Below are 13,627 nucleotides of genomic sequence, written 5' to 3'. Positions count from 1 at the left end.
TGTGTCTGAGCCCCAGACCAACCGCCTTGGTGAAGCCCTCTATCTATGTGGCGTGCTGCCATGGGCTCAGCTGCATTCCAGGTGAAGTGGCCTGGCAGAGGAAGGTCCTTGGGAGCCTTCCTGCCCTGACGTCTGGAATGCAACACCAGCTTTCGGCTAAGGCATGGTGCTGCCATGAGGGTTGTCTACTAGGAGCCAAGATTGAAGGACTCCCTCATTTGTTTGGTGTGGCAGCGATGTGGCTTGCTGGCCTGGGATGTCTTGGAGAAGGTCAAGCCAAGGGTAAAAGCTTCATTTCCTGTTGCTGCAGGTTGGCTTAGTGTTTGGTTTTTCTGTGGTTTGGGCTGTTGCAGCCAGGGTGATCCTTTTTTCTCTCTCCTTCCTTCCTTCCTCCTCTGCAGCTTCTTAGCGAGGTTGGGCTGCTCATCCTGTGTGGATTATTTCACGACCCAGGGGCTGACCACCATCTATCAGATTGAGCATTACTCCATGGATGTAAGTAACTCCTCACCATTTCCTTTGTTTGCAGTCTTGGCCCTGCTGTAGAAACAGGTCAAATCCAGACTCAGTATTTTTTTTATGTGATTAGTTTGATTTAAGGCTGTTGCACACCACAGAAAACTTACTGGGAGGTATAGAGGCTGGACTCAGTGCCAGTTGGTGGTTGTAACTACCTTGCCTGGCACAGAGAAAGTGCCTCTCCCCCTCCCCACTGCTGTCCTTTTTAGTCCCCAAAGTGGCCCCAGCCCACACGCCTGTTAAATCTGCAAGGCTTGGTTTCAGTTTACACTCCTCTGAAACACCTCACTCGCCTGCAGACAAGTAGGCTATCTCGAAGTGGTCTGCATTTTTCCCCTCCCTGCTTCTGTTTTCTGGCCTTACCTTAACAATCTTCCCTTGCCACTGACATCTCGGCCCAGCTGCCTTTTCTCTTGCATGGCTCTTGCTGCAGGGTTGCTTCCTCCTATCCTATGCCGCTGCTCTCCAGAGAGATGGCCCTCCCTTTTCTGCCCCAAGACTTTGCAAGGCTGTGATGCTTCCTAGGCTGGGCTGCCTTCCTTCTGCTGATGCTCTAATTAGAAAAGCTGACCCAAATTAACCAAAGCTGGTTGCTAACTTGTTTTCAAAAGCCAATGTCACATTTCCCAGAGTTAGGTAAGGCTGCCCTCAAGTACAGTACCTGCAGAGGCGATGGGGCCTCGAAGTCCAAATGTTTTAAGCTTAGGTTTCTGCCTTAAGCTTTGTTCAAGTCATTTAGGCAGTTTCTACAGAGTCAGACACAGAGCTTTGAATACTGGAGCCCAAACTTTAATTCTAAAATCCTTTTGCAGGCTTTGAAATGAACAGTGAACTTTTCAAAGCTGTTGAACTTCTGCAGTCCAGCATCCCCCACCACAGACAACCAGCAGAACTCTCCACAGGAGTTTTGGAGGCCTTGCAGTCCAGTTAAACTTCTAGCTTTAGGTCATCATATCTTATGCATGACTGTGTCACTTCAAAAGGGACCTTGTGTCATCAGTCCTTGCTGCCTCTCAGCTACGCATACTTGTTCAGGAGTGGTGAGCCAGTGAACCACCACCTTCAGGATCAGTGGCTTGTCTTCTGTAGCGCATCGCAGCCACCGTGTGTTAATAATTAAGCACTTGCAGGGTGGCCCAGAGGCTGCTTTTCCTGGAGCCCAGACCCCCTGGATTGCCCAGGGATTGCCCTGTTAAGCCCTGCTCCTTGCCTTGCAGGATCTGGTGAGCCTCAAGATCCCGGAGCAGTTCCGCCACGCCATCTGGAAGGGCATCCTGGACCACCGGCAGCTCCATGACTTCTCCTCCCCTCCCCACCTCCTGCGTACCCCCAGCGGCGCCTCCACTGTCAGCGTGGGCTCCAGTGAAACCCGGGGGGAGCGGGTCATCGACGCGGTCCGCTTCACGCTCCGGCAGACCATTTCCTTCCCACCCCGCGACGAGTGGAACGACTTCAACTTCGACATGGATGCCCGGCGCAACAAACAGCAACGCATCAAGGAGGAAGGGGAGTGAGCTCCGCAGACCCCGCCCCGCCTCAGCCACAAACTGCTCAGCCCTTCATTTGTCTTCCCTTCTGCTTGGTACTGCACCCCCGGACGAAGGGCGGAGGGAGCCTCCTTGCTCGCTCACGCTAGTTATGCCCTTGATGCTGTCTAGGCCATGCTCCTGGACCGCAACCTCCACCCCAGCTCTTGCAAGAGGAGGAGCTGAGCGAAGGGGGAAGGCGGGTGGCGTTTCCTTGAAAGCTGTTGGCCTTCTCGAGAAGGCGTTGTCCTTGTTTCGTGTTTTCCTTTGGGGAGAGGGCTTCTTTTCTTGACTTTTTGAATCCTCTCACGCCTTGCGGGTGTCCTGACCTGCAAACTCTCTCTGTCATCCAGCAATCCCACTTTGAAAAGCAGGAAGGTTAAAACTTTTTTTTAAAAAAAGCTAAAAACAAAAAAGTAAAAATCAACACCCAAAGCCACTAAATCCCAAACCGGCAGTTCATCTGAAAAACAAATGGGAATTGGTCTGCTGAATGTTGCACTTAAACAGCCTCTTCCCCCAGAGCTGAGCACTCTGTTCATGTATACTATTCTCCAGCGGAGACAGCACATGCACTTTGCTGGACAGGCCAGAGCTTATGGCCACCTGCAACCCTCCTTTTCCTTTTCCTTTGCATTCTATAGGGGAAAAACAAACCTGGTATCTCTTCTCATTTTGAATGTACGCTCTACTTGTATATCCTGGTTTGCTTCGGTCAGGATATAAATACAGATACAGCTGTCAGTAATTCTGACTTTTGTCCCCCACCCAACATTAGCCACTCTGTACTACTACTGAAACTTAAGCTAGAGAATTAGGCTTTGCCACATATGCTGCCTGGTTAGTTTAGCACAAGGATTTGCCTGCCTGTCCTCTGACCAGAGGACCTACTGGGAGCTGCACACTGATTTGTAGGGCTTCAGCTACCCAGAACCCAGGCAGTTCTTTATTTAGACTGTTAGATTGGTTAATTAGAGCTGTCTTTAGACATGCCTGTAGTAGCCTGGAATCTGTTATTTTGTTGCTGCGGACTATAGACTAAGTAATGAGCAACTAGAAGTGCAGAGTAAAAATTATATATGATACGTATTTTCCAGCAGCCTCGGAACAAGTACCAGTTCCGTGGTAGTATGAGTGTTGCTACTGCAGAAGTCCTGTTTACATGAAAAAAATGATTTTTCTGTTTTTTCTTCATTGGTTGAACAGCAGCTGTGCTCTGAGGCATTTCCTCTGACTGCCAGTGATACTCTGGACAAGTAACTGAACACTTTGACGTTTATATTGGCCAAGGTAGTGAGACTGATGTATGGAGAAACTAAAGCAAGGGGCTCGGCTCAGGACAGCTGCTTTCAGGTTGGCTTTTGCTGTTAACAGTAAGCCTGACTTTGTTTTTTACTGGAGAAAGATGAGAAAAGCAGCTTTTAAAGGACTTGTCATCCTACCTTGCTACAACCAAATAATCTTGTTTCAATGCAGTGGCTGTTTTCTGGGCCCTGCTGTGTGCCTCTTATTTCACGTAATTAACATTGTTAGCATCCTCCTCCATCTGTCCATTGTGCCAGGTTGCATTCAAAGACTGCCTTTTGGTAACTGTGCAAGCCTATTTTGGATAGCTCTGAGCGGTAATATAAGATGGTTACCTTGTAAAGTGTGTATATATATTTTTTGTATGTGTAATTTTTGTTTCCTACAGCATAACATGCCAATTTTTATTTCTTCTTGGGCTACTGGGTCTGACAGAACCACAATAAAATGTTTTTTGTTTTTCTGTTTTTTAATTATTATTTTTATGCAGAATGCTTACAGTATACAGTGTAACAAATGGCGTCGTCACTGGACAAATATATTTGTATTTTTTCATACTGAGATTCCTGTGTTACTTTGCAGTTGAGGGGAGGGGGCAGGTACCGAAAACCTGTTTTATCATTTTGTTTTGTAACACTTCAAAGAGCAGCGTCCTAGATTTCAAAGTATTTAACATGCTCAGTGTGAAAACTTACTATGTCTTTTTTTATTCTAGTATGCTACAAAAGAAGCGAGTCAGCCTGCTCTTGACTCAATGCAAGAATTCATTCAGCAGGGCAGTGATAGTGTGGGGAAAGTGTTAGTGCGGGTACTCTGCAAGGTCCTGGGGGTGAGCTGGGTTATGCCCTTCTCACCTCCGTGGTTTTGCATCTCCATTGTGTAATCCTTCTGAGCTGCTTCAGTACTGTACAAATATTGATGCCTTCATTACCTTCCTTCATTACCTTCGTTCTAGGAACTAGGAAGCTTCTGACTACCAAGGTTAATGCAGTTAATGCTGTGCCCAGAGTCTGGGCACAAGAACATTAGTATCTGCTTTTCAACTCAGCAGTAAGATGGAGCTTTTCTGCTACATCACTAGTGACTAAAATATATGCTGTGAAAACCTTTCCACTGTATACCACTACGGAGTGCACTTATGTGTAACTGGGATCTTCATGTGAGTTTGAACAGCTGTAGCTTTTACCCTCCCCTGTAGAGCTGTGATTATTTTTGTTGTTGTTGTTTTGTTTTGATACATCAAAGCCCATGGGATCTACCAATGCTTGTAGCAATGACAGTGTTGCCTGCACCAGGACTTGTGTGTGTTTTGGAACACCTTGTTGTTGAAGTCAATGAAAATAAAAGCCGGACTGAAAATGATGCTGAATTTCCGAACATCTTCCTTTCTTGCCTGTGCGCCGCCTTGGAAATGAGCAGGAGCCTTTGCTGCTGCTTACTCCTCTGAGCAGCGGGGCCTAGCGTCACCTCTGCATACGTGTGTTTGTCTAATCCCCTTAGATGCTCCCTGGTCACTCCTTTTGCAGCTGTACCTTGACCCAGTGCAGGGGCCGAGGAGGTGGTGGTTTGGCTGCTGTGACCTGCAGCTGATCCTGTGGCTGTTAAATTTCATGCAGTCCCACGTTAGGTCCATTAAGTTGCACTCTTGGTCTGTCTGCCAGAAAGGTGTCTGTCTTTCTGCCAAGACTGGGGAGAGGGAAAATCCCCTCTCTGTGTACTTCCCTTGAGACCTGGCTTCATGTTCACCATTAAAATTGAGAATGTCTGAATTTCTTGCTTCAGCTTCTGCTTTTTGTTTATTAAAAAGCCTTTCCTATTCAACAGGGAGACCTTTCATATTTCCATATCATCCATGTTGATTGGGTGTGTTATGAGGTGTCACCACATCCACATCTGTCATCTTTCTGGCACATCTCATGGGTTGACCCCTGTAAGCCTTTCACTGAAATGTGAAGGCTTCTGGCTTGTGGATTGTTTGCATAGTTCCTTTTTTGCCCTTTCATCCTTTATTCTGTTTTTGAGCAGGGTATGGGGAAATGCTTTATATTCAAAATCCTGCTCAAACAGTGCAATGGTGTGGATGCTGCGTGTGCCTGGGGTGGGGGAGAATTTGGGCTTTGGGCAAGCAGGGGCAGTACTATGCTACCCCTTTTCCCCTCCTCCACATTTGTGAAACAGCCTTGCACAGCCACATCTACCACCACCCTTGGAGTTTGGGGATACTTGTCCTCCATACCTAGCTTACATCAAAGACCCTGCTCATCATGCATCTTCTCTTCTAGCTTTTGCCTTTGTCTTTGTATGTTGGTTCCTCCTGGCTGTACTGCTTCAGTCTGATGGGCCATCACATTAATGGCCCAGCTTTGTCAGTGGTTTCTGTATAAAACCAACGTCTGCCTCCTACAGCTTTCCTGAGGTTATGGTTGGGGGAAAGGGCGCAGGAAGGCACCAAAAGGTCAGGGAAAAAAATCACAAAGATCTTAAAAGAGGAAAATGCCATCGCTTCTCTTGAGAGTTACTTTCACATTAACCATTAGGGCAGGGAATGCTTGCCTGATTTTTTTTTTGTTCTGGTCACTGCTGCTTTTCCCTTTAGCCAAAGGCTTAGAGAAGCTCTTGTCTCTGGATATCGCTAGCTGGAGGCATCATTCCCCTGGTTCCAGTCAGATAGGCAGGGATTGCTTGAATGTGCTATTAAAAACTAATATGCTGCTCTCAGAGAAGTGCTGCTACAGTGACTGCCAGAACTTGCTGTTTCAGCTGATGGGCTCCTTGCCTCTAGATGAGCAAACTGAATCAGGTAAAATAAGATTTCAGTTTCCATTAACCAGATAGGCTTGAAATACGTTTGCTGACGATTGCAATAGCTGTCTGCTCTGAACCGTTGCTGGATCAGAAACTTTTACATTGCTTATGTGACAGCAATGGTTTTGGTGCAGAGGAATCCCAAGCTAGTGCTCTCCCTTTCATCCTCCACATGGTCCTGTTGGAATTCTGTCTTTGGATAATGAGATAACTCGTGTGAAGTTTTCAGGGTAGGGATCCATCATAAGCTTCCTGCTATTTTGTATACCTCTCAAGACCTGCATGCCCTCCTATGCTGTTTCCTAAGCACACTGAAGCTAGCAGTCCCCTATGACAAAACTTATTCAGACAAAGCAAAATTTGGCAAATGTCTGAGTGGAGTCTGTGAAGGATGTCCTGCTCAACGTGGTCATCCTGTCCTGTGCAGAATCTCCTTCCCTCCTGATGGCAAAGCTGCCAGTGGGGGGATTTCAGGATCTGGCTTCCCCCACTGCCTCTTTCCTCAGTGGGAAAACCATGGTCAGCCAGCCCTAGCACCAAGTGCGACCTCGGGTTGTTTGGCCTTCTGATGTGCTGAGCTATGAAATGTGGAGCTCGTACCAACTGCTGCATGGAGCTGAGCGCCAGGCCAGTGCTTTAGTCCTGCTCAGCTCCCCTGCGCACTCTGGTGAGCGTGGCCACCTGGGCGAGGGCTGTGCCTGTGCTGAGCCCTCGGCAGCCAGTTTGGGCACTACAGGAGCTGGTGGGGTCTGGGGCCTGAGATGTTCTGGCTCTCTGTGACCCAAGAGAGCAGTGAATTGACTTCCTGAGCACACAGCAGAGGGAGGAGGCCGGAGTTTTGGAGCCTTTTTGTAGATGCTCGGATACATTGGCTGTGAAGGTCAGATGAACATGAAGGAAACTTACCTATATACTCTGTCAGCAAGGACTAGCTGCAGCCTTCTCCCAGCTTACTTCCTTAGGAACGAAATGCCAATATTTTACTTAGGGGTATATGGGAGTAGCCCTTTGCTGCAACTTTGCTGTCCCATTCAGGGCCCCATATGCTGGTCCCTCTCCTTTATACGCTCATGTTCTCTGGATTAGATAGGTTATCCCTTGAGCACAAGGTGTTAATATCAGCTCTGTGGGCCTGAGTGGTTTTGGCTTTGTGCACCTATGTGTTTACTTGCATGTGTCTCTTGTAGTGGGGTCTGGATCCTCTCCACAGCCCCCTCTTCCTGCCTTTGGGGGCTGCCCATCGCGCCGTGCCCGGCTGCTGGGTGAGCACAGCTGGGTGCTGCCCTGGCTCAGCCGTCAGGATCCCCACAGACATGCTGGTCTGATTCCTTTTTGGGAGGGGGAAGAGGCAGCTGGTTTTGTTAAAATGCTTTGACTTCCTTGTAAACACTCCCACAGACTCGTGTGTTGTGTTTCAGGAGCCATCAGCTCTGCCTGCGTGAAGCAAGCCAGATGCCTGCGACGGGGGAAGAGTAAAGGAAAAGCTGCTGGGGGGTAGAAGGGGAGGGGGCAGGAGACACACAGCTTGCGGGGTGGGGGGCTGCATCTGCCTGCCCCTGGGCTCTGGGTGAGCACCAAGTGGCAGCCTGGGGCCAGCGTGCGGCGACCGGGTGCCTGCAGCACCAAAGCCAAGGGGCATCACTCCGCTCCCCCAGCAACACCCGACACAGCCCACAGGCATCTGGATATCGGCCCGATAGCTCTAAGTGTTTGGGGAGGGTCTTCATGCAGCATTCAGATGATTTTTCTCACTTCCACTGTGGTGCACAGCTCTTTGCATTCAGCACCAACATTAAGCACCGCAGCCAGTGGCTTTTTTGGCTGTGCCACTTCCCCCAACGGTGGGGATGCATGCTCCAACATGAGGTGGGTGCCTTCTGGCGTGCTCAGCAATTACTCACCGGCAGCTGGGCTGATACCAACCATTACAGCATACAAGGGAGATGCTTACATTGTCTCTCCCAACTGCCTAGGGTAGGAGATTAGGCTCCCTGCACCATCAGTGGCAAGAAAGTCCCTGGGGAGCCGTTCAGAGCATATTAGCTTCCCACTCTGAATCATGCCCTGGAAGATGTGGTCTCATTATTGCCTGAATAAAGGTCAAGGGAAGACGAAGTTTGTTTGTTAATATTAAGCAGGACGGCTCTGTCCCTGTAATCAGCTTTGCTGAGGTCCTGAGGCTCGGGGCTGCCGTGCGAGAGAAGCTCCCACGGCAGAGCCGTGTGCCAGGCAGGCAGCTGGCTGCGGGGCTCCGCGTGCAGGGGCTGAAAAGGGAAAAATAGAGAAAAAAAATAAAAAGAAAAAAAAATTGGGAGACCTGGGGAAGAGCTGGTGCTTTTCCTATTCGATCTTTACAGCCAATACTCTCGAAATGAATATCTAGCAGCAGAAGGGAAAAGAAAATTCTTTTTTTTTTTTTTTTTTTAATTAAACAAATAAAAAAAGAGCGACGAGGGGAGATCGCTCCCGCATTCCTCGGCTCCTTTTGTCGCTGGGGCTTCCTCCGAGAGCAGCGGAGCGCAGCGGGCGGGCACCACTGCCCTCTGCCGGGGCTGCGCTCCGGGCTCCCCGGAGCCCCAGCAGCACGGACGGGGCTGCCCGGGCCGCTCCTCTCCGAGCACCGTGGCCGTGTTTTCCAGAACCGGCTTTTTTTTTTTTTTTTTTTTTTTTTTTTTTTGACACAGACACACAAAACCCATCCCACGCGCAGGAGCTGTTTCGGTGCCTCTTGGGTATTCATTTTGCATGGCTTGGATAAACAAGTGACCTATGGGGGTTTTGGAGGAGTATGTGTTGTAGCTGCACCTGGGGAAAGGTGCTGCTCTCCTGCCCTTTGCTGTGCACCCAGGGATCCCCCAGAGCTGTGCCCGTGCCAGGCAGCACCGGCACCAATGGGAAAGGCAGAAGGCAAAGCCGTGAAGCTGTCACCTGCCAAAGCAGCAGGGCTGATTGCCCTCACCCCGGGCAGATCTTGGGTGCCAAAAGGCTGAAGCTATGCCCTGGCTTGACAAAAGCTGCCTCAGGAACCAGAGCTCACCCACCCCAGGAGGCTGGCTGGAGGCAAGCAGCCCCGTGTAGCTCCCCGGTGCAGCATCACCCCATAGCCCCAGCCAGCCTGCAGCAGCACCCCACGTGCCCAGCCCGAGGGCAAGACGCGCTCCACCTTCCCTCCAAGCACGCAGCACCTCGGCTGCAAAAAGGTCCTCGCTGCCCCAGCGATACGCATCTCTTCCAGCTGAGAAAACACCACCAGGTATTTTGCAGGGAGCACACGCCGCAGCCAGGAACTCCCACTGCAGCACCTGGCTGGAGCACCGGCGGCCGGCTCGGGGCTCCCAAGCCACCGCAGGAGCAAGCTGAGCCAGTCTGGGTGGGGAGCCCGGCACCCCGCCAGGGCCCACCCGCCCGCGGCACCCAGTACCCCGCTGTGCACCTGCACGGCTCCGTGGGGTGCTGCCTCCCCCCCCCGGGGCTCCCCTCTGGGGCTGCTGGCTCCGGCTCAGTTTGCTGGCGCGTGCTTTAAAAGCTCACCTTGCCTGTTTTGGAACCACGTGCGATTTTTGGGAGGGCTGGGGGCAAACGTGAGCGCAGCCCCCAGCAGCGGGCAGGTTCCCACCGCAGCGCAGGGCTTTGCCATGGGGGTGTTTTACAAGGAGATGGAGAGGCTGAGCAGTGAGGATGTTATGCTGGCAGTGCTCCTGCAGGATCCAGTCTCCAGGGTCATGCTAAGCCCACATGGGCTCCCTGCTCACACCGAGGTGCTCCCGTTGCTCAACCCAGCCCTGGCCTCCAGGTCCCCGCTGTGGCCCACAGGGAGACCTGAGGGAAGGGCGCCCAAACCGCTCCGGTGCGCACAGCGGTGTGAGCTGGCTGCTCAGCTGCAAGGTGAGGACATGCAGATGTCAGGCGTTTCTTTTCAGCTTCAGTCTGAGCATTTCCTAGCTCTGTCGTACCTGGCCATGTCCTGGCCGTAGCTGCACTTCTCAGTGCCCTGCCAGCAGCTGCAAGATGAGCAGCATCAGAAGATGCTGGGGAGGCCCCTTGGAAGGAGTTTGAGATGTGCCCTGGAGCAGTGTTTTCCAATTTTCCAGGAGAGCCTCTGATTTCCTCCAGTTTTTCCCGGCCTTCCTCAACAGCACCCCAGGACATCTGCTGACTTCTTTCCGTTTTCCTCCTGAAGTTGCTTTTGTCTGATTTTTTTTTTCTGTTTGGTTGTTTTTTGTTTTTATGTTTTTGTTGTGTTCCCCCCACCCCCCCCCCAATCCTTCTGTGAGCTTCTGATTCATTTGGCTTCTGATTCCTTGGAAATCGCCTCTGGAGACAATGCTGAAGATTTCTACACATGTGATCCAACGTCTTGGCTGCATAGCCCTCAGCGCTGCAATTGGGTAAGAAATGTTACAACAGATCCCAGTCCTCTGTAGCAGGGCTGTTAGGAAACAAAATATTGCACAGCACTATGTGAAGAAGAAAAAAAAAAACTCTGATTAATTAAAGGTGTGGGTGGATGCACTGTTGCATCAAATTATCCATGCGTCATGGTGAAATGCAAGATAAATGCATCCACCCGTTGTGCCAAGGACGTGGTCAAGCAGCCGGCGCTGAGCCTGGGGAGGAGATGCCAACCTGAAGGTGCTCGCCAGTGTTGTGGGGGTGTCCTTCACCCAAACAGGAGCTGGAGGGTCACGTCCAACACACGGCGAGGGGCCCGTGGCGCAGAGCCCAGCCCCTCTCCCTGTGTTTGGCCCTGTGAAGGTGATGCAGGGCTCCTGCACACCAACAAGCGAGCCGCCCTGAGCGCTGCTGAGCACGAGCCGATCCCTTCCCTGCTGGTGTTTTGGCTCTGGCCTCAGCCCCAACGCCACAACCTCCTTGCTAAGCCCAGAGCAGGGCTTAGTTTGGGTGGGAGCAGCCTGTGGCTGTGCCTGCCTGTCGCTGAGGGCACAGCGACCTTACTGCGCCCTCCCTGCAGGAAAGCTCCCGTCCAGCATGAAGTGCTGCGGGCAGCAAGACCGTTACTGCTATTATAATTTATACTCCCCCCTTTATGTCTGCTTAATTATTCACTTGACACTGCTGTTTTAGGGGCACGGGGAAGCCAGTGTTTAGCTGCTCCCGGCTGGCTGGGCTGTGCCCTGCACTGAAGGCTGAGGGCTTATGGTAAAATCCCACGCACCGAACCCCCACGCGCTGGGGTTGCTCAGCTCTGGCAGCGGTGACTCGGCCAGCCCCAGCGAGGGGATGGGGCAACGCCTTCCACCCAGCCTTATTGTCTCACCTTAGGGAAAGCTATTAGCAAGGAATAATTAGGACAAGTCAGGGACGGTCTGGCCATGGGCAGTGGTTGTCTGGGGTTATTTCAGACTTGCCTGGGGGGTGAGGAAATTGGATGCCACCGAAAGCCCTGCCGGGGATGCCAGCAGGTAGATGGAGGTGGGCAGGTGGGGCGGTGGAAGTGAAGGCACTTTGTGGCCCCCTCAGGAGCAGCGAGAACTGATGGAAAGTTCATTTTTTAACTTTTTTTTTTTTTTTTTTGGTGGTTTTGTAGTGGTGTTCCCCTGGCCAGGAAGCAGCACAGGGCTGCTGGCATTTTGCAGGGGACGAAGCCCAGCTAGAGACTGGGGCTGGGAAGGCACCAAGCACACGCTGCAGGACTCTCAGCTCTGCTTCACACCTCCAAGAGGAGAAGAGCTGAGCCTTCCTCCTGCCCCCTGTGCAGTGATGCTTGGCCCCACGAGCACCTTGGTCAACCCCTGCCTGCCTGGTTAAGCCAGGGCATCTGCAATACCTCCGAGAAGGCTCTCAGCAGGTTGAGACAGGCAAATCAGACCCGGTGAGGCTGAGCTACAGAAAATGGTCTATACTCATACAGGCAGATATCCTGGGATGGATTTTTCTTCTGTTCATGCTGCTTTGGCTGGCTGTGAGCGAGAGAGGAGCAATGCTGGCTGGGGTTGCCAGGTGGGACAGGACGAAGGTCTGGGTGATGCTCCAGAGCTGGCCCATGCTCCCATGCAGCACCCTGCCCTTTTTCCCCTCCCATGGGTAGTGCAGATGGGCCCTGCACCTGACCCCTCTGGCCATCAATCCCATTAGCCCATGACGGCCTGATTATCACGGCTACCGTGTCCCAGCAGCATGGTGACTGATGCACAGCTGCCGAGGGGGGGGGAAGCAGCGTCCTCTTGTATTTTTCCTTAAAACCCTAAGATATTTTGAAGAAAGCACCAGCAGCAGTGCCGGCTCCTGGGCAGGTGGACGTACCAGCAGCAAGCTGCACTTTGCACTCCGAAGGCAGCAGGGGAGAGCCCAAGGCAGCAGGCAGCAGCACCCTGTGCTGGCATTGCTGTTAGGTGGTGCTCACAGCCGGTCCAAAGAGGTGCTGAGGGCTGGTAGCTCCGCCACACCGCCTCGGGCATGGGCTGCCCAGCAGCAGCTTCTGACCTGGAAATTTTCTTTTGCTGCTGGGCCCATCAGGAGAGCAGGAGATGTTTGTTATCATTTGTCTTGTGGCGCCGGTGGTTGAGCAAGAGCTCCCACCTAATCCTGCTGGGTGGAGGACTCGCTGCCTGGGTAACGCTCGTGGCACTGCACGCCCCGCCTTTGTTTCAGCGTAATTAACGTGGAAAGGGAGAAAGGATGCAGCGCCTTGCACCTCAAGGGGAACCCTTACGGATTCGTTGGGCTCCCAGAGCAATGTGATTTGTGGCTTTGTGCTCGTTCCTCCCAAGTAGTGCTGCTACAGCTCCAGGCCATGTCAAGGCACTGGGAGAGTGGAGTCACGGGCTACAGGGCTAATGCTGCAGCTCCCGGTGCAGAAACTCGAGCAAGCAGAGGAGGAACGTGATGGTGGAGTTGCTGCAAGAGCTGGGTTCAATACTTGGGGAAGCACAGGGCACAGCAAGGCAACGGTCCCTGTATGCTTTTTCCCACCCCTAATTGTCCATGAGAACCATGTTTGGGTGTGGGGATGGCTGTTGTAAAGGTGTTAGCTCAGAGCTCCTCAGGGCAAAAGTGACATTTGGTGACAAAGTCCTTCCCTGCAGCTGTGGAAACACATCTGGCAGAGCAAGGAGTGATGGGCTCACACTAGAGCTGCTTTCAGAGCTCTTGAGAGGGGGAGAAAAAAGGGAAAAAAAAGGGGAAAAAGTGCCATGTGGAGTGGCTGAGGGCTTTCCCTGCCTGGCCCTGCACCCAGCCTGTGCGCTCGGAGGAGCTGTAGGCAGGTAACTGTCACGGAGCAGATAGACATGAAACCACTCAGCTCCTCCTGCCTCACCCAGGGCCAGAAGGGTTTTTTGAAAACAAAAATAAAGGGAAAATTCAGTCTCCACCCATCCACCCCATTTGGCCGGCAAATCAAATGAAACAATCTGAGCGCTGGCACCATCAGAGCGGTGAAATGCCAGCGCCCAGCCTCGCACATGAGGTGTCGAAACAAAACGAGGTGAACAAACAACCCCCGGGAGCCT

General features: G+C 51.9%; 1 protein-coding gene across 7 annotated transcripts in view; it reads left to right on the top strand.

Annotated features, from left to right (window-relative positions):
- TP63 (tumor protein p63) overlaps window positions 1-4,712 on the top strand; it is a 154,257-nt gene extending 149,545 nt beyond the window's left edge. For 6 of the 7 annotated variants that reach the window (XM_013195003.3, XM_013195002.3, XM_013195007.3 and 3 more), the window contains 2 exons: window positions 402-495; window positions 1,737-4,712. In XM_013195003.3, the coding sequence (XP_013050457.1) occupies window positions 402-495; window positions 1,737-2,033 (391 nt within the window). In that variant the 3' untranslated portion in view covers window positions 2,034-4,712. The remainder of the gene's footprint in view (window positions 1-401; window positions 496-1,736) is intronic. The other variant, XM_067001985.1, reaches the window with a different exon arrangement.
- Window positions 4,713-13,627: the final 8,915 nt, after the last annotated feature.

The sequence above is a fragment of the Anser cygnoides genome, chromosome 9 (assembly GCF_040182565.1).
Source record: "Anser cygnoides isolate HZ-2024a breed goose chromosome 9, Taihu_goose_T2T_genome, whole genome shotgun sequence".
Taxonomy (NCBI): domain Eukaryota; kingdom Metazoa; phylum Chordata; class Aves; order Anseriformes; family Anatidae; genus Anser; species Anser cygnoides.
Note: the sequence above shows the minus strand (reverse complement) of the source record. Positions and strands in the feature narration are given on the sequence as shown.